This window comes from Syngnathoides biaculeatus, chromosome 20 (genome assembly GCF_019802595.1).
Source record: "Syngnathoides biaculeatus isolate LvHL_M chromosome 20, ASM1980259v1, whole genome shotgun sequence".
Lineage (NCBI taxonomy): Eukaryota > Metazoa > Chordata > Actinopteri > Syngnathiformes > Syngnathidae > Syngnathoides > Syngnathoides biaculeatus.
In genome coordinates this window covers 17,266,647-17,291,355 of record NC_084659.1, presented here as the reverse complement: position 1 = coordinate 17,291,355, position 24,709 = coordinate 17,266,647, and the positions used below count along the sequence as shown (strand labels likewise).

Below are 24,709 nucleotides of genomic sequence, written 5' to 3'. Positions count from 1 at the left end.
ATACAATAATGAAATAAAGATATGGAAAAAGAACCAACCATTCCAAATTTTTATCTCAATAGACCTGCACAGTTCAACTTATTAAAACACTCCATGACAGCTGAAATGTGTCAGAACCATTTCCCTCTGTTGGTGACCACAGCCCAAGCATTCTTCACTGGTCACAAGAGTAAAGTTTAAACGAGCCTTCGAAATAAGATACAGCTACGCCACAAAAATGAATTTAAAGTGCTAATTTGGCAGTGGCTCAAGTTTTGTCAGGGATTTAGAAGCCTGGTCCTTGGAACTGTTAGGTACATGCTCTAACAGTTGCACCAGCTGCTCCAAGTAAACAACGCTATATGTAACTTACACACTGCCTTTGATCTCATAAGTTTGATTTTAATACTGTTTGAGAAACATATCATGTGTTCATTTCAGTCTATGGTGCCAGTACAGAATTTGGACACCATTTAAACTTGGACCCAGGCACCAACAATGATTGAAACTCAGACAAATGCACAACACAGCAAGTAAGGCACATTTGTTTTTATTAAAATAGTTCAAGGAATATTACTTACGGACAAATGTGGTGGATCGCATGATCTGGGTTGTTCAGCCGTGCTTTGCACACACAAGCTTCTGGACTTTGGTGGAACAACGGCCTGCATACAGGTTCTGGCACGTCAGTCGGGTAGGGGCCTGGATTCTGTGGAGAACAAAAAAATTGAACGAGCTGCTCTGTGTACACGTAAAAAGTAGCACATAGGCGGACTTACTTTTGGGGGATAGAATTCACACTCAAGTTTTCCCACTTGTCTGTGCAAGTTGTAGTAAGTGGTTTGACAAAAGGCATGATTCTTGAAAATAGAAAAGTCACATTAAGAATCACATGGACCCAGAACCATTTTATATTTAGATGGGTTCATCTAGAACTAGCCATTAGCATGAAAGTCAACTCACAGCTCTGCCCGGACAGCGAGGCGTGCAGGGCACAAAAGTATTCCTGGCGCCTCTGGACACGTGGTCTCAACCAGGGCAAACTTCAGCAAGGTAACCGTGCCGATGGATGGAATAGACTGAGACGGGAAGAGTTAAATTATGTGACTGAGTAAGCAAAACTGGGGGAGAAATAAATAAATATTACCCCCATTGTCACATGAGCCACTTCCATCAGGGTGAAGTAGTTCTGGTGTTGACTCTCCCGGTTGAACTTGACCACAGAGTCATGCACAGCCTTCACCGCTGTTGGGTCATCCAGAGGCAACAACTTGGGGCAATACGGACAAACAGTCTCCAACTCCTCATTGGTAAGTTCTGCACACAGGTGGCATGATACCAGAAAGTTAAAAGTATGGATCTTTAAAAGGAGAGCGAGAAAAAAAAGGCAAATTTGTAACAAAAGGAACTTCAAAATATTTTGCTCTAAATGTGTCCCCAGTATCGCTCCGAAGTGAAAGCTGCAACATCAGAAGCTAGTTTTTTTTTTTTTAATGTTAAATTTATCCCAAACCTACCTCCTACGTTGAAAATTTAATCAATTCATTTAAAACCAGGAACACCACACTCTGATTAACCCCCCCTCTAAAAAGGCAAAGAAACTGACCTGGTCTGGTTGTGCATTCATGTCTGGTGACTTTGGCCACACCCCACATCACCCAGAATTCAATGCTGCAGGTGGCAACTGCACCCTAAACAACAAGAGGACACTTAGCATGTCACCGACATGAGCAGCAGTAATCCTTCAGAACAGAACTTAAATGTACCCGTTCATCCCGTCGCCACAGCTCACATTGGTCATCAGGTTTGGGGTTGGTGAAGTGACATTTGGTCTGCACGAGCTTCACATTCACATCTATGTGGCAACCTCCTGATACCTGCATGGAGGAACAGACATGATCAGAAATAATTTGGTGGCGTGCCACAAACATCTCCACCTCATGAGTCAACCCTTGGTGGACTTTCTGGTTGGCCCAAATGATCCTACACACTGTCTGTTACATTTGAACAAATGCTTACAAAAACGTTTGATAGAACTTTTCAAACTGGGAATGCCACAGTACAGTGAGGGTGGGAGGGAAATCCACACTACGTTGAACGGAACCATCATGATTTGGTAACGAGTGATGCTGAGCTGTGCCAGCCCTTCAAGACTTGTCGACTAATGGAGGAGGCTTTATGCAAAGAGCACATCAATACTTCGTTTGGGGGAGGGGCCAGAAATTACATCTGAAGCCCCGCTTTCCCGGCTGCACCACGTGACAGAATTGGGGCGTGATTCACAGGCTCGATTTTGCTTTTTAAATACCATGAGAAATTATATTTTCTTAGGCCCAGGTTGTTGTACCACAAACCACAGGGAAACATTTAATAAAAATCCATAAAATGTCAAAATGCTGAGCTCCATAGTATACCCTTCAAAATAAGAGTGTAGAAACTTTTTGAGGGAGGCGGGAACAAAATGGCATTTCCAATCATAAAGCAAGAAGATTTTAATTTTGTTTTGAGGTACAAGTGAATTACTCTTCACGGTAATCCTTGAATAAGAAATAGTGAGTTGACCAAGTCTAGAATCAGAAAGCAAAGTTGAATAAACAGTAAACTGCCATCAATCGTGTTCTTTCATCCAGTCGGAAAGAACCCTGAGTCACCACAGTCATCTGCCTCATCCAAGACGGTCCAGAGGAGTCTGCGTACCAACAGGAAGTGGAGCGACTGGAGCTGAGCATGACTTCCCAGTTCCAATTCATTTGGATTCTTTTTGGGGTCTGGGGCAAAGTTTGCATTGTTTAAATGGTGTCTCAATTATGGACACAGATCCTACAGCATAGACTAAAATGAACAATAGACCTGGTTCTCTAGCAGTATCAATCTCAAACCTATGAACCAAAAGGCAGTGTGTGTGGGGGAAAAAACTCATTTGTATTTCAACTAAGTTAAATAAAATCTAAATTAATTGTGACTGTTAGATCACATTAACTTCCTGTTTTAAGCTTGTACACTTGAAGTAGAATCCGCTTGTTCACGGTTGCATAGTTGGTTGTTGACGGCGCCTTGTCATTGAGTAATGTACAATTTATGAGCAAACAAATTTAAAGGTGATACTCTGAATACAAGAAAATAAGCATATTCAATCCCTTATGGTGAGTATAATTATAAATTTTGATGTCTCATTTAGGCACGGTGATTCAGCTGGTAAAGTGTCGGCCTCACAGTTCTGAGGACCGGGGTTCGATCCCGGCCCCGCCTGTGTGGAATTTGCATGTTCCCCCTGCACCTGCGTGGGTTTCCTTTGGGCACTCCGGTTTGCTCCCACATCTCAAAAACATGGAACATTAATTGGACACTGTAAATTGCCCCTAGGTGTGATTGTGAGTGCGACTGTTTGTCTCTATGTGCCCTGCGATTCGCTGGAAACCAGTTCAGGGTGTACCCTGCCTCCTGCCCGTTGACAGCTGGAATCAACTCCAGCACTCCCCTTGAGCCTCGTGAGGATAAGCAGCAAAGAAAATGAATGGATGGAGAAAAGAGAGTCATCACCAACACATCCAGGAGGAAGAAGTCATCAGGTCTTCATGAGGAAATAGAAGACTCATCTTTATTTTCATGAACCTGCAAGCATATACACAACATTTGTTGTCTGCATTTTACTCATCACAGTGAACAAACACACTTGTTAGTGGAACACAATGGAGCAACTGGGGAGCAGTTCAGGGTATCTGTGTCTTGCTCATGGACACAACAGCAGTGAGTTTGGATGGGGTCTTGAACCTACTGTTGTTTTCCCCATGGTGACAGTCCAGCTAAACCATTGGTCCAGGCCCATTAATTTGGGTCGATGTAAAAAGTTGAAGTCAAAAAAATAATTGATGAAAAGCCTTGGCAAACATCTACCCACAGTTTTCTCTTTCTTGGTTCTCTTGCACTTGAGAGAGTCTGGCTGCAAACCTCACCTCTTGGGGCCCCCACCTCACATCTCAAGTCCCATCCTGCAGACCTCAACCGCCACCATCAGGTTGGGAATGAAGTATAATAATTTTGTTTAATATTTCACCTCTCACAGAAACCATATTAAAATCAAAAATTTATCTTCTTCCCCCAACTTTTTCCAATTTCATCCATTTTTGAAAAAGCTCAATCAAGCCACGAGAGCGGTGCTAAAAAAGATCAAGAAATGTGGGTTGCGTCCTCCTGGTCTTGTAGAATGCTTCTAAAATGAGTGTCAGGTGTCAACTTTGTGGCTCGTTGGTCTAGGGGTATGATTCTTGCTTAGGGTGCAAGAGGTCCTGGGTTCAAATTCCAGATTAGCCCCTATAAGACATTTTCCTTGATAATTTCAAATTGTCACATGATATGCTATGTGTCAAAAAGGTTAATACTTTCCGGTCGATCGCGACAGCATGGCGAGAAAAAAAAAACATCAGTTGAAGTTCTTTTTTTTTAACTTTAGCTCACCGTGCATGTGCAAACAACGACAGTACAGGAAAACACGCTGTCAGTGAGTCCCGCCCTATTTTCAGCCCTCGCTTAAGAAATCTTCTCAAACATGAGTATGGATGCTGCCGTAAAGAATGCAAAAGCGGATGACTTTCCTACGGAATGTGAGGCGGACTTCTTTTTCACAATGTCATTGTTGAAGTGCGTTTGCCTCATCTGTCAGTGAAGTGAATTGTGGAACGGCATCTTCGAAATGTTTATGGAAAATACGACACTGACATTCCGCCGAAAAGCAAGCTGAGAATGAGGAAAGTGAATGAACTCAAATCCCAATTGGCCGCACAGCAGTCACTTTTCACACAATATTGTTGAACAGTGAAGGCCGCCACCATAATTTCCAGGTCACATCACACATAAAAGAGGCATAGCTGACTCGTTGTTCCGATCTTTTAAAAAGAAGGTGGAAATATGATCTTCAATAGAATCTCTGTACCTATAAATGAGTACAGTGACACGGCACTGTGAAGCCATCGCTGACGTGTGGAAGGACATCGGAGATTGTGAGTGTTTCTTACTGCAAAAAGGTGAAGCTGACAAAACCCTTCTCAGCGAATGGAAATTTCGGCAAAAGGGTTTTTCTGGGACTTGAAAACTGGACTTCTCAAGGTCACAGGTAATCGAGAAGCATACCTAAAGAACAAGGACCACAGAAATGAAAAAGATGATCACTTATCATACTGGCCACTGTGTGACGACGGCAAAGGATTCCTGGCTGTTGACATTTCCAAAGAGAGCTTGTTGGGAATTTCAACCCCGGGACTTCTCTCAGTGCTCCTCTCCTTGAGAAGTGTTCCCCAAGAACAACAACAAACACAGAGGAGCAGATGACTTCATAACTCATCAGCAACAATGAAGAAGATAACCACATAACTCAATGATCACTTGGCTGCCACCCTAAACAAGAATGAACTCTGACTTGCTTCACAGGCCACCTTGAGAAAGACAGCAAGGTAAAATTTTACAGCATAGTGAATGACTACGGAGAGCTTCGCACACATGTCCGGGAGTCGAACCTGGGACCTCTTGCAGCCTAAGCGAGCATCATACCTGTAGACCAACGGACCACACGGGTGGGTAAGTGCCCTCAGCCACTCCCATCTCCGTAAAACTTCCTGCTCTCCTTCTCCTGCAATCACTGTGAAACCTCATCACTCTTTGTCACTCCTTCCCCTGGGGTTCTTGGTATTCCCATGGTGGCAGCGGACGAAACCATTGGTCCGCAGCCATCAATTTCAGTCAGTGCATAAAGCTGAAATCAAAACAAGTTTGACACAATTAGTTTTAAGATAAGAAAAACAAACCCATTGATGAAAAACCCTGACAAACAGCTGCTAGCATTCTCAGTTTGGTTTTCTTCTTTCTCTCTGTTTTCTTGTCCTCTCAGGCCCGTCCACCTCAACCTCGGAATAAGTATTAATCTTTTTGTTTATTATGATTATTGTTGTTATTATTAGCACCAGCAGGAGGCATTAAGGTCACTTTGGGTTATTGAGGGCCTGGGTGTCTATTATCTGAGATGGTTATCCTCACGAAGGGCGCATGAGTGCTGGAGCCTCTCTCACCGATTGTCAGGCAGGAGGCAGGGTACATGCTGAACCGTTTGCCAGCCAATCACAGCTTGTACGATCCTCTATTGTTCAAATGTTGGCATGTAATACACAGCTGTGTATTTTTCTGGCACTTATTACACCACTGGTCATGTCCTACAGTGTTTCTGTGTCGGCTCTTTAAATGAATTGCAACCAGTAGAAAGTAAAAGCTCAAGATCTGAGGGTCCTGAGTTATGGCAGTTCTGCTCGCGTTGTTGTGATTGCACCTCATGTTGTGCCCTATGATAGAAAGGTTTTGGCAAATGGGCTTTTGTTGTTTTTTCATCTTTGGTCGTATCCACTGCTTTGGCTTTTTAGGCCTTTTGAATTAGTTGCAACCAGGGAACGGATCGCAAGACATGAAGCTGAAATAGCTCAGCTGGGAGAGCGTTAGACTGAAGATTAAAAGGTCGCTGGTCTTGGAATTTACTACAAAGCTGTGTGGTTTTCAGGCACTAATTACGCAACTGATCTCTGGAGTTTTTGTAGCTATGTTACCAAAACTACATAACTTTTTTTTTTCGGCGCCATATTATTAAGCAAACTTTGGAAGCCAGACGCTTGTTGTCTTATGATGGTGACTAATTTTTAAAATGATTTGTTTTCTCCGTGCAAAAGTCATAAATATATCAAAATACCTGTACCAGTAGATCTGTATAGGTATAAATGACTGTTTGCTTATCACATGATTATTGTGACTGTGCAGCACACGCCAGCTGAAACAATTTACATAATGTAATATTATTGATGAAAGAAAATAATCACTGTTTGTTTTTCATCATTTTCAGATGGGGGCAAGGTGGATCCACAGGTAAAGCGTTGGGCTCACAGTTCTGAGGACCCAGGTTCAATCCTCGCCCTGCCTATGTGGAGTTTGCATGTTATTCCTGTGCCTGTGTGGGTTTTCTCTGGAACTAAAAGACAGGATAAAACAACAAAAAAAAGTATTTTCATTGATTTCCTGATGTGATGTGGATTGCCGCCATAACAGGGGAGGGTTGGCAGTCTTCCAGTACCAGCCGTGTTTGCAGTGATCTCTCGATAGAAAGTAAGTACATTAAGACAAAACTTCGGACAATTTGTTTACATTTTAATTATCCTAGAGGAATGATAAGACAGTCATAATAAATATATCAAAATACCTGTACCGGTAGATCTCTATAGGTATAAATGACTGTTCGATCATCACATGATCATGATGTGTATGTACTGTACTGTGCAGCAGACACCAGCTGAAACAATTTACATGATGTAATTTTATTGATGAAAGAAAATAACCACAATTTTTTTTCCATTGTAATTTTCAGATGGCGGCACAGTGAATCCACTGGTAAAGCGTTGGCCTCACAGTTCTGAGGACCCGAGTTTGATCCCGGCCCCTCCTGTGTGGAGCTTGCATGCTTCTCCCCGTGCCTGTGTGAGTTTTCTCCGGGCACTGCGGTTTCCTCCCACATCCCAAAAACATGCAATATTAATTGGACACCCTAAATTGACCCTTGGTGTGATTGTGAGTGTGGCTGTTTGTCTCGATGTGCCCTGCGATTGGCTGGCAACCAGTTCAGTGTGTACCCCGCCTCCTCCCCGTTGACAGCTGGGATAGGCCCCAGCAATCCCTGTGACCCTTGTGAGGATAATTGGCAGGGTTCATACTCAGTCTGATAAAAAAAATTTAAGGGCTTTTTAGGGGCATTCTTAGGGGCCGACACGAAAAATTTAGGGCTGACACGGAAAAAATTTAGGGCCGACACGAAAAATTTAGGGCCATCGTGGGAAATCAAGAGTAAGGAAAAAAGACTCACCCAATGGTGCCATCAACTGTTCTTGGTTCATCAAATGTTCCAGTACCTCAGTACCTGTGACAGTGATCACCTGTCGCCCCTTGTGGTAGTTCTCATTGATATGACCATTGTCAATGTCTTCACATAACAGTCTACAGAAAAACAGATTCTAACTACAATTGCAACTATATACACAAATGTCTTCTACTGATGTCTGTCTCAGCACCCCTACGAGTCCAGCTCCTTGAGCCTACCCAGTGCCTCCTCTATTTGTTGCTGCAGAGGTGCCAAAGAGGCTCTCTTGTCCTTTGCTCTGCCTCTGAGTGCATTGGCCTCGGTGATAAACCTCAGATTTCCCTTTTCTTCTGCCTCCTCACACAGCCTGTCAGCCTTCTCAATAAGCGTCGATATGTCAGTCTCTATTCTGGCTTTTTTGGCTTTGAGGCAGGAGAGATGAAAAGTGGGCAGCGATGCTAAATGTAGCCAGGTACGAAGTTTTCCTTTCCCCACAGTGGTAGTTTTTAGCAATGTCACTGTCTGGGAACATGACTGCGAACACTTTCGAATTATTTTCACAAGATTTGTAACTGTAATGGTTGCAGATCACTATTAACGTCCACACGATCTCTGCCTTTAACGAGTCCGTCTTCCTGTATTGAACTACGTTCATAAAGCCTGACTTCTGGCTGGACAACTGTTGGTGCGCATTAGGGATCGCAACGGGGTACAAATAACCGGTTTTCATTTTTTTTAAAACCGAAAACGTAATCGGACTTTCGAAATCGGTTAAAATTTCCAATCATTTCTTCCGGTTCCGGTACTCCACATTGCGCTATTTTTTCAACATCATTTCCACTTTTTTCAAGTTTCAACTGTTCGGTTAAAACTGGTTATGAAAGTAAGTGTTTTTTTTTGCGATCCCTAGTGCGCATGCACTGCTAGTACCACTGCCTGAAGTTGATGCTTCACTATCTTTATATTTTAGAAACAGATTCATACCGTTTTTCCGGTGCGACTCCAGCGCTTTGACGCCCATTTTTTCAAGCTGGTAACTCTGCTTGCACAAATGGCAGTAAAACATGTGCCGATCTTTTGGATCTCGACAAACCCAGCTCTCAAACTCCTTGAAAGCTTCTTGAAAAATGCACTTCCCCGTGATAGAAGTTGGATCGATGAAAGAACTACGCTACGTCGTAACGAAGACGAAGTGAAATGGCTACTCACGGAAACAAACAATGGAATATCGACAAGATGGCGACTAGTTGTCAACACGGTGACTTCCGTTGACAATTTCCGGCTGATTTGGACGCCAGACGGATCGCTATTTTTTTTTAAATAAAAGATTAGATTTATTTTTTAGGGAGAATTTTGGCGGTAGAGGTCCTCCCTTTGATATTTTTTAAGGCCTTTTTAGGGGCTTGACCGGTTTTCGTGGATTTTAAGGACTTTTAGGAGCCCCTAAATGCACCTTCGAAAATTTAGGGGTTTTTAGGGACTTTTAGGGCCGCGTGCGAACCCTGGATAGAAAGATTTTTCGCTGATATTGCTCCTTATGGAAGTGTGAAGTGTCTTAGAACTTAAAACGGCACAGAATTCACAGGAAAATAATTCCAAACTTTGCTTAACAAAAACAGCATAAGACACGAGTCCTCCGCACCATATTTGCCTCAGCAATATGGCACGACGGAGAGAAATTGGCGAACCTTTTTTGACATGGCAGGGTGCATGTTCATAGAAAACAACCTACCAAAAGACTTGTGCACATACCCTGTATTGACAGCTGCAGTCATACACAACAGGTGTTTCCATGAGAGGATGAAACAAATCCCTTTCTTTATGTAACGCAAGACGCTGGTTCTCTACTTGTCCTTGTATTTTTTTGCATTACATTCCAGAAGTCAGGTGATAAACCTGACAAAGATTTAAGTAAATACATGTACTGCTGTAATCTCAGTCTCAAATATGTAAAGTATAAATAATGTTTACATATTTCAATCATTCTGGTACCCAGATACACATACATTGAAATTCCTCGTGTGTGGGTGGGAAGCGGTTGTGTGTGTGTGTTGTGGGGGTGGGTTACTTATCGCTTTTTCACATTCACAGGGGGTTCAGGTCCCCATGAACTATGAAAAACGAGGGATTACTGTACTTAACGAAAGTGTTTGACCAAAGTGAGCAGGCAAAAGTTTCTTACTAGTGTGTGTATTTTTAAACCTCAAGTGTCATCTCTATAAACATTCTAAAATAGATATTGTAATGAAAAATACATAACATTTTTCACTTCAATGTCTATACAAAAAAATAAATGTGAGCGGAAAGTGCGTCATCCATGCGCAAAGTTTTATTAGTGTCTTTCTACGATATCCAAGTGGTCGCCATATTGGCTGCATCCTCCGTCTGTGACGTCACCCGGACATTCGCCAATGAAAACACGCGGTGCACCTTAACTATGGGAGACAAACGCGCCCCGTCTGACACGGAAGCTCTTTTCGAAAAGGAGAACACCACACAACAGAGTGAAGTTACCGGGGCAATATTACACTATTGTTTTGAGCCCTCAGGGCAACATTACACTATTGTTTCCAGCCATATTCAGATGATATCCGATCACGGCAAAACCGTATCCCGTCCGATCCACTTCCGCGGCGGAGATGAGCCATCGCGGCTCATCGGAGTCGGCCGGTGTGGCTTATGACAGAGCCAAACCGTGCTGCTTTAGGGGGTTGTTCGTAGACTGCGCAGTACGCAATGAACAACACAGTCGAGCCGGGGCACTTTACTGCACGCATGCGGCTGAGTGAGGCATTCTTGGCTGCGTTCTTCAGATTCGCTGCCGTCCGCACAGCCCGATGCCGTCCAACACGCACATCGACATATTTCGTAGGCGGATCTTTTGTCACGTTATTAGAGACCGATTACGTGGTCCGCCCCAAACTATTATTTTTCTTTTTCTTATACACACACCTACCTGTCATTTGGCACACACGAAGCTCTCGTCCTCTGCACCCGTGCAATCCATTTTTCACAACAAACTGGGTCTCTTGCAAACTTATGAAGGCTAAATCCATCCTCCCGAGTGTTCAAGCAATGTCCAGCAATCCAATGAGCCGGCATTTTGGCTAACACGAAGAAACAACGAGTTACCTTCCTGGAGGTAAAACTAATGGAAACAAACGAGTCCACTTGGGGGCGCCGCTGTCCTTTACGTCACTTCCTGCTTCTTCTCGAAAACTAATCCCCCGAGAGGATTTTCATGGCGGGAGTTACAAAAAGCTGTATACATCAAAATCATGTTTTGTGGTGAAAAAACGCATTGGCCGACGTTTTTTCATTAATAACATACTAAAAATCATCCATTTCATGACAGTAGCCCTTTAATTTTCATTCTGAATAAATCTTTGACCGCAAACTGAGCAGGAAAAACATTTCTCACCAGCGTGTGTTCTTGTGTGTCTTTTCAAATTTCCCTTCTAAGTGAATCTTTTATCACAAACCAAGTATGCAAAAGGCTTCTCACCTGTGTGTATTTTCACATGTTGTTTGAAATTCTTCATAGAAGAAAAGGTTTTTCTACACAGAGAACATTTCCTGCACTTGTTAGCAGCGTGACATGTCATATCACCTTCCGATTGTTCATCATCATCGTCCGTTTGTGATCCTCCACAGTGGTCTCCGTCACTTGAGCTGTTCCAGGTTGTCCTGAATATCGCAACAGGGTAGCACTGACTTCTGGAGAAAAATTCCTCGTGTGTTTTTACACACTCGGCCAATAAAGCTGATTCTGGAGGCTCCGCCACTCGTCTCTCCTTACTTTGACCTTCATTTTCACTCTTCAAATGGACACCAGTGACGAGAACCTGGATGCTTCCCTCTTGCTCTTCCTCTTTCCTGTGTAGGACCTCTTCCTCCTCCTCTTTGGTATGCTGAACCTCTTGACCTTCTTCTTCCTCTTTGATGTGACTCCTGTCGCTCTAGATGAAGACACTCACTGACATCTGCAAGACAAAAGAGAAAGACAATGTGGTTCAATTAATTTGTTCACAGTATTTACTGCAACTGCACAATGTAGAGGAGGAATTAGGCAGAACTCAAAATTGCAGCAGATCACCACTGATTGAATAACTTTTGTTGTGATGAAAAACAAACATTCAGTATGGAAGAAAGTCCAAGTTGGGTTGGTTTTAGCCACAAGTTAAAAATCCAGAAATGAAATGGGGAAAGAATTTACATGGTCCATAATCCCCTCACAAATTATCTTAATGTATTTTTAGCCCAATACAATCAAATTGTCATTTAAAACAACTTTTTCTTTTCCTTTCGGCTTGTCCCAGTAGGGGAAGCCACAGCGTGTCATTGTCAGATGAACACATATTTGTTTGTGGCACAGTTTTACACTGGATGCCCTTCTTAATGCAACCATTCTGCATTTATTTGGGGTGAAAAGCTTACAACACTTCAGAGATCTGACAAGATCGGGCGTTCTCAAGGTAGCATGGCTGTAACAGTCATTCACAACAATTAGTTTTAATTGCACTTGAAACGCTCCCTTTTCCATCATAAAATTTGACCTGTCTTGATGTAACATCAATGGCAGAAGAAGAGACCAAATTCACTGCATAGCTGGTGTGGAAAAATAATTTATCTAAGGGGCAGTTTAAAGTCATTTTGTATAAAGTCGCGCTCGGGCGGAATTTCACCAACTCTAATTTGACCAGTTTTCAGTGAGCTAAAAAATCTCGAGTTTCTAAAAATCGCTTTGTTTGAGTTGTTATGATACTCTATATGACTATGATATACCCTTGCACATGAACACAGCAGTACCTCTAAATTATGTTCAATTTGAAAAGCTGAAAAATATAAAAACAAGGGTGTTGTAGCAGCCTGGTTTGATTTAAGGTCCAGAATAGTGATTGTCAAATCGCCTTGAATATCCCTCATTCCTATGACCACCGTAAGAAGTTGTCTTAGTTCTCAACAGCAGCCAATGTGATTTGATGAGAGTGATCGAGCTCGCAAATGTGCACAGTTGAGCACGAAAAATTACGCACGTAAGATTTGTTCTTCTTTCCCTTTCGGATTGTCCCGATTACGAGTAGAAAAAATGGATATTGAAAGACGTCGACAATGTATCCCTAGCTTGTTGCCACAAATGCCGATTATGTTGAACTAAACTTTCAGCATTTTCAAAGCATTGTGGTTTGGTAAAGACTGCTTGTGTTCATTCCTTGACAGGCCAGTTAATTTAACTTTTCTTCAGATAAAGTTTGCTTAAGAATTTGATCAAGAATTTTTATTGTCATTTGGAACCCACAATGTTCTTGTTCTTTGCACCTGTGCAATCCATTTTTCACGACTAATCTGGTCTTTTGGAAACGTATGAAGAGTGAATCCATCCTCCCAAGTATTCGGGAAAAATCCAGCAACACAATGAGCCGGCATTTTGGCTAACACGCAGAAAAAAACACCTAATTTCTCGCCTCTAAAAGAGGTAAGGACACTTGACTCTGCTGCTGTAGGTGTCTGCAAAATACATCAGTTCCGTCTTCTTCTTCAGTCCAAAACAGTCGACAGATTTTTCATGGCAGGAGATGAACAACAGCACAGCAACATTCTGACGTGCTGTGAACAAACGGATGATTCCATTCCGGCTGATTTGTTTGGGTTAACAACTTACCAAATTTCATGTTTTGGTGTCAGTGGCACTTTAAATAGAGTTTTCGGGTTTTTTGTTTTTTTTTTAACTCACTGCTCAGCCCCCAAAATTCCCGATCGTGCAAAGCCTATCTTACAGACAGTAAGTGACACAATATTCTCAGTAATGAAATTCAATAAATCCAAACACAGATCCTTAATCACTGATGACCACCTCTGAGCTGTCCTTCACAAAACTACCTCAGAAATTCAGACGGATGTCAATCCCCTTGTTCAAGACCAAGACAGACTGGATTATTCTCACTGAAGAGATAAAATGTAGTGAAATCAAGTCACAAGTTTCAGTGTTTATGGAGATGGAACAAATTCAAAATAAATTGCATGATGTGATGATTGATTTTGTGTATTACTTCTACGGAGGTATTTTTTGATTTGACATTATTTTATGACTTATTTGACCTATTTCTATGAATATTGACGTAAAATGCATCATCAAATCAGGCTCATAACAAAGAATATCATTCAAATTAGAATGCATGCAACAATAGAACCAACCTGTTCTGCATAGGACAATTAGAGGCTGCAGATTGAACACAGCTTGTTGTTGGCGTTGCGGCACCGCCTCTTTTTTTGTTCCACGAACTTTTTCCCTGTACTCTCCTGATGTTCTTGCACACATTTTCACATGATCACCACCCTTTCCGCGCTGCATAAGAGGGATAAGAAAATCAAATGAAAATCAGACATCTTAATTATATCAAGATTCAGATTAGGACATTGTGCGTTAAATAACACATGTGGCCCCCCAAAATGCTGTGGTCCCGATTACCGACATTTCAGAACTATGAACATTGACTTAGAGAAATTTATCCAACCTCAATTTTGCCGTCTTGCTCAATACAGTAAACCCTCTCTACTTCGCGGATAACCTATCGCAGATTTCTGAGAACCCCCTCTCCCCCCCAAAAAAAAGAAAGAGGAAAAAAAAAAAGCCGGATCACAACATATTAATGTGCCATCCCCAGGACGATGACATGACCAATTGACCCCTCCGTACAGGGCACTTAACCACGCCTCCTGAAGCGACGTCAAGCCAGGTGCGCTGACGTAAGACAAACAGTAAAAATGGCATATACAATACAATACAATACATTGTTAGACGTGCAGACGCCATGCTTCTGATTTCATTCAAATCAACGATATATTATAGATTCTAAATACAATACATTCTGAACTGAGAGAGACGCCATGCTTCTGATTTCATGCAATCATTCACACGTAGCAATGTTATGCTAGCAAAGAAAGTCTCATTCATTGATACGAGACGTGTATTGAAAATCAAATTTAGGGCATATCTTTGTGCAAACACAGTCTGGTTAAGCTTCGGCCGTGAACCAGCAAGAAACCGACAAGTTTGTGCAGTCTAATCATCGCTAAATATCGCTCAACAAAGAATAAGTGTGTCAATTGTTCACACGTAGCGGTGTTATGCTAGCGAAGAACGTCTCATTCATTTATACGAGACGTGTATTGAAAATCAAATATAGGGCATACCTTCGTGCAAACATATCTGTTCCGGTTGATATTAGATGGATTTAGTTGATGATGCGGTCTTCCACAAAGTTTGATCCATCGAAGGCATTTTTCGTACTGGGTCTTTGGTTTTGGAAAGGGTACGAATCGAACTCCACCAAATAGCCTTTCAGGATACCTGTCGTCACTATTACAAAGTCCGTGACTACACCTCTTAACCATATTTTTTGTTAAATAACCCAAATACGCGATAAAACGCTAACAAAACCTATACTGGACCATGTAATGTTGTCTGAGAAAATGGTGGGAGCAAAAACGGGCTTTGGTTTATGCAGAATCTGGCCTCTGATTGGTCAGTGACGCGGATTGCGCAATATCCACGGAGGGGTCAATTAAGCAAAGTAAATAAAAAGAAAAAAAAGCGTGAGCATACATTAGCACAGTACTGTAGTGGGAAGCCACATTAACAGGGTATAATGCAGCAACATCCCCAACAAGACGACAAGGACCTATGAAGCACAAAAAATAAAAATAACTATATATATATATATATATATATATATATATATATACATACATATACATCGCGGTTTTTCACTTTTTGTGAGTGGGTCTGGTACCAATTAACCGTGAAAAATGAGGGATTACTGTATATCTGATTCTGAAATTATTTTTAAAACTTTTTAAAGTGTTTAAGGTTTTTAAACACCATGGTAACCTCAACCCCAGAGATAGATGAACCTGCCTCAGAGAACCTTGACTCTGCTTTCTCATGGGAAGATGTGTTGGTGGAACTGAGAAGATCTTCAAAGTATTCTCCCCATCGACTCAAAACATCCCGAGTTGAGGTCAGCAGTGTCCAATCTCCACTATATACAGTGTTGACAGTACCCCCTCCTGAGATGCCAGACGGTGGACCAGAATTTCCCTAAAGTCGTCTTGAAGTCGTTCTTCATGACCTCACCAATCTCTTCCCACGACCGGGTTTTTGTCTCAGCCACCAGCGAAGCTGCATTCCACTTGGCCAGCCAGCACCTATCAGCTGCCTCGGGAGTCCTACGGCATCCCTCACTGTTGGTGTCCACCACGACAGGCACCTACCACCTTACGGCCACAGCTCCGATCGGCCGCCTCAGCAATGGAGGAGCGGAACATCGTCCACTCGGATTCAATGTCCACCGCCTACCCCGGAGCATGAGCAGAGTTCTTTCGTAAGGGGGAGTTAAAATTCCTTCTGAAAGCGGAATCTGCAAGCCATTCCTAGCAGACCCTCACAATAAATTCTGGCCTGCCACGATGGACCGGCATCTTCCCCCATCGTCGGAGCCAACTCACCACCAGGTGGTGAACAGTTGATAGCTCCAAACTTCTTTTCACCCAAGTGTCCAAGACATGTGATTGCAAGTCCGATGACATGACCACAAAATTGATCATCGCACTGCACCCTAAGGTGTCCTGTTGCCAAGACCAGTTGTGGACACTTTTATGCTTGAAAATGGTTTTTGTTATGGACAATCTGTGATGAGCACAGAGGTCCAATCACAGAACGTCATTCGCGTTCTGATAGAGGGGCTGTTCTTCTTAAAACGCACTCCTAGGTCTCACTGCCATTCCCAACGTGGTGATTGAAGTCCCCCAACAGAATGATGGAGTCCCCAGAAGGATGGCTCTTCAGTACTCCTTCAAAGGATTCCACAAAGGGTAGGTACTCTGAACTTCTGTATGGTGTTGATAAAGATATGATATTACTATGTTAGTTATCATGATAAAAGTATATCATTACTACTATAGTTGCTGTTAGCATTGTTTTATCATGCATTTGTTTCTGTTAGTCTTAGTCTGAATTGCTCTCTTTGTGAGCTGCGTGCGTTTCTTGAAGTGTGACCCAGTGACACCTGGGAGGCGACGCCCCCCTGCCGACCTCAAGCTGATGTCCCTGAATACTGGGAAGCGATGTCTTCATCCTGGCCTCAGCATGTTTCCTTTCTGATCTTAAGCAGATACTCCTCAACACTGGGAGGAGATAACGCCCTTCTACCACAGGAGGATACCCCCAAATGCCATAAACATGTCTTTAAATAATGCCCTGCTTTTTCTCTTGTGGGTTTATCAGGACACTCTTGCGGCCTTGAAGAAACATGTACCTTAGTGTTTGTGTGCTGTTGGTGAAGCCATCTGTGTCAGCATTTTCAATGTGTAACCATGTAACCCTTTGACCTGAGAATGCAATAAAAAAGAGCAGACAGGGACTACCACTTTGGCAGTCAGAGGTAGCGCACGCTCACAGTGTGTCCTCCGTCTGTCCCGTGCACGAAAAGACAATCTTGGTTGGTTTGAGTTCACTCTCTACAGTCCTCAGGCTTGTCTTAGCTGTTTTTCTAGGAACCTCTCTGACAGGTGTTTAGGGACAAACAACAGTCCGGATCCGTCCCCCTACCCGACAAAGGAGGGAGGCTCTCATCCACCAGGGTAAATCCAAACATACAAACCCCAAGCCAGGGGGCGATAAGTATACTCCAGTCATTCACACTAGATGAGCGTGACCGCGCCCCATCGCTCGAGCACGAAAGATCACACGCGTAAAATTTGTTCCGAGTGGTGTTTCAGAAAAATTTAAGGTGGAGGTGGGACTGAATCAGGGATCCGCGCTGAGCCCTTTCCTGATTGCGGTAGTAATGGATAGGCTGACAGATCAGGTTAGACTGGAATCCCCTTGCACTATGATGTTCGCACATGAGATTGTGATCTGCAGTGAAAGTAGAGAGCAGGCGGAGGAACAGTTAGAAAGATGGTGGCACGCACTGGAAAGGAGAGGAATAAAGATTAGCCGATGTAAAACAGAATATATGTGCGTGAATGAGAAAAGTGGAGGGGGAAGAGTGAGGCTACAGGGAGAAGAGATAGCGAGGGTGGACGACTTCAAATACTTGGGGTCAACAATACAGAGCAATGGAGAGTGTGGTAAAGAAGTGACGAAACGGGTCCAAGCAGGGTGGAACAGTTGGCGAAGAGTCTCCGCTAGGATGAAGGGCAAAGTTAATAAAACAGTGGTGAGGCCGGCCATGATGTACGGATTAGAGACAGTGGCACTAAAGAAACAACAAGAAGCAGAACTGGAGGTAGCAGAAATGAAGATGTTGAGGTTCTCGCTCGGAGTGACCAGGTTGGATAGGATTAGAAATGAGCTCATTAGAGGGACAGCCAAAGCTGGATGTTTTGGAGACAAGATTCGAGAGAGCAGACTTCGATGGTTTGGACATGTTCAGAGGCGAGAGAGTGAGTATATTGGTAGAAGCATGCTGAGGATGGAGCTGCCAGGCAAAAGAGCAAGAGGAAGACCAAAGAGAAGATTTATGGATATGGCGAGGGAAGACATGAGGGCAGTTGGGGTTAGAGAGGAAGATTCAGGAGATAGGCTAAGATGGAAAAAGATGACACGCTGTGGGGACCCCTAACGGGACAAGCTGAAAGGAAAAGAAGAAGAAGAAATAGCTAGACATTCTCAGCGCACACGAAAACCAATCCAGCGTAGTGAACCACAGCGTGAGTCTTTTTCAACACGGAAGCACACGGTCTCCTGCTGTTTATCTGACTCCACCCCCCTTCAGCTCTTAAAGGGGCTTATGTTTACTCTCGATAATAATGGCAAAAGTAAAAAAAGAAATGCTGTTGCTTTAAGATGCCATGAGTGTCGGAGTAAGTGAATATAAAAAAGAAGTGGTGAAATTTTTGAGTAAAAACGGTCTGCTCTGAAGCCAAGTAGAAAGTACAGGATGAGATGGTTTCAAATGTTAAAATCCCACCTTAGTACAGCCTGTTTGAGGATGAAAGCACAGACAATACAGTGCACAAAAAGCTAATTCTGTATTTTAAATATAGGAGGCAACATAACATGAACCTTAAAACTGCTTGGAAGCATCATTTAGCTTTCAACGTGCATTGCTAAAGATATTCCGCAAGCAATAATTCAGTTTTACACCAAGAAAAACAGACGAGGATTTCATTGTGGATTAAAAATAAATAAATGAAACAAAGCTGCAAGTGATCTTTGGAATTTATAGTTCATAGTCGTCTTGGTTCGGCTTGGTTTAGTTATAGTCACTCACATTTGACGACTGCGCTTCCGCGCCTTCGCGCACGTAAAATCACGTGTAAAATTTTTTACGAGTAGATAAAAATAGATACTGAAAGACGTCGCTTATTTTGTGTAGTCTTGACATTAATTTACGTGTTTATTTCAGAAAAGTTGTTAACTAAACAAGCCTGCTCCGAAACAATAAGTTTTCACCCAGAAACAGGAAATGCAAGTTAACTGTATTGAGCATGTCTGGAAGTGATGCCACAAGTGCATGTTCTGAGCTGCTTCACGTACTGCGAGCACATTTTCGTTGAAAGTCGGACTAAGAATAAGAATTTTTTTTTTTATATATTTATACCTGGAATATTAAATGCTAAAACAAAATTTTGGAACTTCCCAAAAGCGATTACACATACATAACCTAACATTATTTTATGTTGTGCAAATATTAACACCAAAAGAAATATCTACAAATATTCATCATTACTTGCCAGCCTTAAATGAAATTATAGTATTAAGCTCTATTTCAAATTCATTTATACCCTATTTATGGAAGATTTTAGCTTAATCTAGATCAGGGAAGGAGGTGGGTCAAATTGCACAGCACTTACACTTAGGCTGATCAAGGATGGTGTACAGGAGAAGGACTTCACTGATGTGGTTGACTTGACCTGAACAAACAAAAACATGTTTATGTTGAAGTTTACATTACATTTTTTCCAGAACCAAGTGAGAAGTTCACTTACAACAAATGATCATAAATTAGCCAAAATTCATTTGAAGAATAAGAAAAACAATCTTTGACAAAGCCCGAACGAATTTTAAATGCGTGTATGTACACATGATAATAACTTGCCTGCACACTTTTATGGTATGTTGTCACACGACACTGTGACGCCTTGACAAAAGTGACTACGCGATCCGTTTGTGTTGCCACTGAACGGGTTGTTGGACGAGTGATTTGCTGAGACATACACAGGCATGTGATTTGACTGAATGAAAAAAAGACTGAAAATAGCCGGGGGTCTGGGGGCTGCAAGCATGATCAAAGCATGATCACCAATTTTGACGTGCAAGTTTTATAATTTGTATTATGAATGAAATATATCTTGTACATCTATAAATAAATGCTGTTCAGTTTTCAGAATGTACACAATATGATTGTTCATTATTTAGGCGCATACCTTTACCCCCAAAAATTACAAATTCAAATACAAATTAAGTAAACTACTAGAAGTGAAACTAAATTGAATTCAGATTTTCATCATGGCATGCAAGCGTGCTTTCGTAACGTGTATATCGTATCCATTGAAAAATGTTTTCATTCTTGTTTTTGAAAATGTTTGAAACGCATGAATTTGACTATTAATGTCATGTTTCGTTATCAGTAAATAATATAGACATTTTTACAACAAATTGGTTCTGAACTCTCACCACTAAGCCCGTGAGCGCCCCCTTTGACCACTGTGAGCAACATCAGAGGTATGCACTGTGGTCAGATCAGTGTCATCCATTGAAGTTACATGGCCCATTCAAAGATTCAGATTAAAGCTTTTAAATTCCCATCACAACATTTTCAAGAACAATTTTGTATTTTTGCAAACTTACAATGAAAATGTCGACAAACAAAAAAATACATTGCTAACCAAACCAAGCCAACTATGAACTATAAATTTGAAAGGTTTGTTTCAATTATTTTTTTAACTCACTATGATATCCCTGTCTGTTTTTCTTGGCGTAAAACTGAATTATTGCTTGCAGAATATCTTTAGCAATGCATGTTGAAAGCTAACTGATGCCCCCAAACAGTTTTAAGGTTCATGTTATGTTGCCTCCTATATTTATATAGCACACTGATCTTTAAAAAAAAAAAAAAAAAAAGACTAGATGGGTCATTGGCCACCAAAACTGAAGTCATTATCCGCCATCTTGATACTCCCAAAACAACCACGCCGACCTGTGCAGCGACAAACTATTCCCCAAGAGGGGTTGCGTCAGGAAGGGCATCTGGCGTAAAAACTGTGCCAGACAAATATCAGCATTCATCTGAGATGTTACGCTGTGGCGACCCCTAACGGGACAAGCCGAGAGAAACTTTCTTTTTGACATAGTGCAATTGTGAAAGAGCAAATTTGTCTTATATTCTGATCTGCACATTATGTGCTGTCTTAGCCGCCTTGTCGCTCCCATTATGCTTTTTTTTTATTTTTATAATTGTCTGTCAGATATTTACAGTAGTGTGAAATCCTACCTAATAAAAAATAAACTTGCTTTTAGATTGAGATATACCATGCACGATGGCGACACGGGGTAAATGTCTTTCTCGGAGCCGATCAATGATGTCATTGATCAAATCTGTGAAACATGACAAAACCAATCAAATTGTTGTAAAGTCTCATTTGTGTCTTTTGATGTTGTAGTGTTAATATCTGACAGCCAATAATGTTTAAAAAAAAAAAAGGTAACATGGAAGAGTTGAGGTGGCTGACAGATGACACATAATGTGGAGATCAGACAAGACAAATTTGCTCTTTTGCTCCTGCACTGAGACTACTGTAATAAAATCTCATCTTCCAAAACCACCCTTGTACCATTTTTAACGTTCAATTTCCCTTTCCAACAAGTGAAGCTCGTGATAACACGAGTGGCAATCAAACTATCAATTTATAACAAACAGCAAATTTGGTACTTACATCTTGATCAGGGAACGAAGCCTCTGCCTCAGAGGCAGCAGCGGTAACAGAGTCACTGCCAAGTGCTTCGGCTAAAACCTGGAAATGAACGTAATGGAGGTTTTGAACTTTAGTCTGAATGTAAACCATGTGATGTGATCACAACTCATAACAGGTATTTGACTGCTTACTCGTAACTTCTCTCGCTTCTCGATAGCCTTGGACCCAGACCTTTTTCTCGGTGGGGGCTCTTTTTTACAAGAAGCAATCTGTCCGTGTTCAGGTCGAGGGAAGATAGTCGGTACAGCCGTGTCGAGCAGAACCCTCAGGTAGCGGACCTCAAAGCCCAAACTTGCCTTCAGAGCAGGACGTGAGTCAAAGCATGACTCCTCAAAATGGGCAGAGCACAAGACAGACCTGGGGATTTATAAAATGAGTTTCCTAACTGTACCCGGAAAGTAAACTGTTTGGAAGCGCTGTATGCTTTGATCGACTTGCACATGGTTATGTCTTTTTAACACATCCTTTTATCAATTACGGTATCTTTTATCAGTCTTATGTATGCAGCGTACTAAGGAGGACCCATCCCGGGGAAAGTAAATATCATGGATTTTATCGAAATTAATCTTGTGCTGTGCTACAATCTGTGAGAAAAATTAGTCCTCACCCTATTATTTTTTACTAGCTCTATACACTGTATACCTACCTTTCATGTGGAACCCACAATGCTCTCGTCCTTTGCACCTGTGCAGTCCATTTTTCACGATAAATGGGGTCTTTTGGAAACTTGTGAAGACTGAATCCATCCTCCCGAGTATTCGAGCAAAATCCAGCAACACAACAAGACGGCATTTTGGCTAAAACGCAGAAAAAAAGCAAATTGCTCGCCTGTGCAAGAGTTAAATACACTCAAGTCGACAACCTCCATTTTGTATTTTTAAAATCGCAACAGAAGAAGTTATAGTATTTTTTTATTCAAACCTTTTCTCTGTTTAAAACCTCCATCTAAACCTGTCGGTATGCTTAGATTTTTTTCTAAAATACTTCATTTATGTTTTATATAAACTCATCAGGGCGGCACGGTGTATCAGCTGGTAAAGCCTTGGCCTCAGAGTTCTGAGGACCCAGGTTCTCCCCGTGCCTGCATCGGTTTTCTCCGGGCACTCCGCTTTCCTCCCACATCCCAAAAACATGCAACATTAATTGGGCACTCTAAATTGCCCTTCGGTGTGATCGTGAGTCCGAACGATTGTCTCAATGTGCCCTGCGATTGGCTGGAAACCAGTTTAGGGTGTACTCTGCCTCCTGCCCGTTGACAGCTGGGATAGGCTCCAGCACTCCCTGCGACCCTCATGAGGATAAGCGGCAAAGAAAATGGATGGATGAACTTATCAATGCATAAGTGAAATATGAAGGTGATATGACTGCTTGCACTGTGTATTTAACGCTCGCAAAAATGTTGGTCGCATTGCACAATCGTTAAATTTCCATATTTGTTGTTTTCTATGCAATTATAATGAAATTAAGTGCAAATGGTAATGTTGTAGACCAGATATCATCACTGACATTTCATGAAAATCCGGTGAGAAACAAAAAAGTTACTACACTTTGAAGATCCTAATGAACCGGGAAGGTAACAACTTTTTCTCATCGTAGGTATGTTCCAAAAAAATTCAAATTAATGGAATTGAAAAGAAGACGGCACGGCTCAGCGGGAAAGAGTGGGCCTCACAGATCTGAGGACCTGGGTTCAATCCAGGCCCCTCGCTGTGTGGAGTTTGCATGTTCTCTCCGTGCCTGTGTGGATTTCCTACTGGTATTCCCGTTTCCTCCCACATCCCCAAAAACATACTGTCTGTCTCCATGTGCCCTGCGATTGCCTGGCAACCAGCTCAAGGTGTGCACTGCCTCCTCCCCATTGACAGCTGGGATAAGCTTCAGCACTCCTGTGACCCTCGTGAGGATAAGCGGCAAAGAAAATGGATGGATGGAATTTGGGGGAAAAAAACTGCCATCATTGGAAAGGGCTTTAAAAACCCTCTAAAATATTACTTCATTATCTCAAATACCATACAAGTTATGGTCATTTAAAGATTGGGAATATGGGCTAAAGGTGGTATTGGTAAAACATGAGACAATTGAGAAAATTTTACTCCCAGACAAACCCGACAGAATTTAGTTATTCGCGTGTGCGTGTTTTTTTTTTTTTTTAAACACAGTTAAGTGTCAGTTTTGTCAAACCTTGCTCGACGTTGGTAGTGGAAAGCAGAAGACTTTACTTCAGCCTTGATTTCTGCTGAGGGAACTGTTAATCGCAAACGCGCCTCTGTTAACAACCTAAGCTAAGAAAAGCCGAGAAGCTTCAACGAGACGACTCCAACCGGACACGAAGATAGCACGAGTGATGCATTAATCCACTAAAGTAATAATCACGGGTGTCCCGCGACAACGATTTACTACATTCGGTGCACATTCAGGAAGATTTTCACAAGCCGATCAAAACTCGCTCCACACGGCGAAAGGAAAAACTTATTACCCAGGATCCCTTGCGCCAGAAATATTTAAAGCGACAGACCACCGACTCGAGCAGTCACGTGTGGCTGACTGAGCTGACCCCACATGTATTTTTGTAACTTACAACATACAGTACACAAACATACAGTACATACAGTAACCCGCACTCAGCCCTGTGAGATCAAGATTCATGCGTAAATGACGGATTGTTGTCAGTACATCTTTTGAATTAAAATAGAAGCACATTAGCAGATCAAAGAAGATATTAAAAATATGACCACTTACATCACTCCTTTTATTATTTTAAAATATAGGAGAAAGCATGGACGCTGAAAAAAATAGCCCATGTGATCAAAATGTGTTAATGTGGTGTTTACACGTTTACCTGCGGGACCACGAGTTGTGTTGTGGTGT

General features: G+C 42.0%; 1 protein-coding gene, 1 long non-coding RNA gene and 1 pseudogene across 2 annotated transcripts; 1 reads left to right on the top strand and 2 right to left on the bottom strand.

The window, feature by feature from the left end:
* Positions 1–538: 538 nt before the first annotated feature.
* On the bottom strand, positions 539–1,898 carry LOC133493512 (antihemorrhagic factor cHLP-B-like; annotated as a pseudogene).
* Positions 1,899–6,850: 4,952 nt separating this feature from the next.
* Positions 6,851–8,925, top strand: LOC133493715 (uncharacterized). The gene is made up of 3 exons (XR_009793117.1): positions 6,851–6,962; positions 7,057–7,113; positions 7,373–8,925. It is a non-coding gene; the product is annotated as an uncharacterized LOC133493715 (long non-coding RNA).
* A 2,147-nt stretch (positions 8,926–11,072) lies between these two features.
* On the bottom strand, positions 11,073–24,304 carry LOC133493464 (uncharacterized). Its single transcript, XM_061806831.1, has 7 exons — positions 24,023–24,304; positions 22,488–22,638; positions 21,973–22,198; positions 21,803–21,880; positions 19,721–19,780; positions 14,054–14,204; positions 11,073–11,841 (listed from the first exon to the last, which is right to left on the bottom strand). The coding sequence occupies exons 2-7, from the start codon at positions 22,631–22,633 to the stop codon at positions 11,672–11,674; spliced, it is 831 nt and encodes a 276-aa protein (XP_061662815.1). The 5' UTR covers positions 22,634–22,638; positions 24,023–24,304; the 3' UTR covers positions 11,073–11,671.
* Positions 24,305–24,709: the final 405 nt, after the last annotated feature.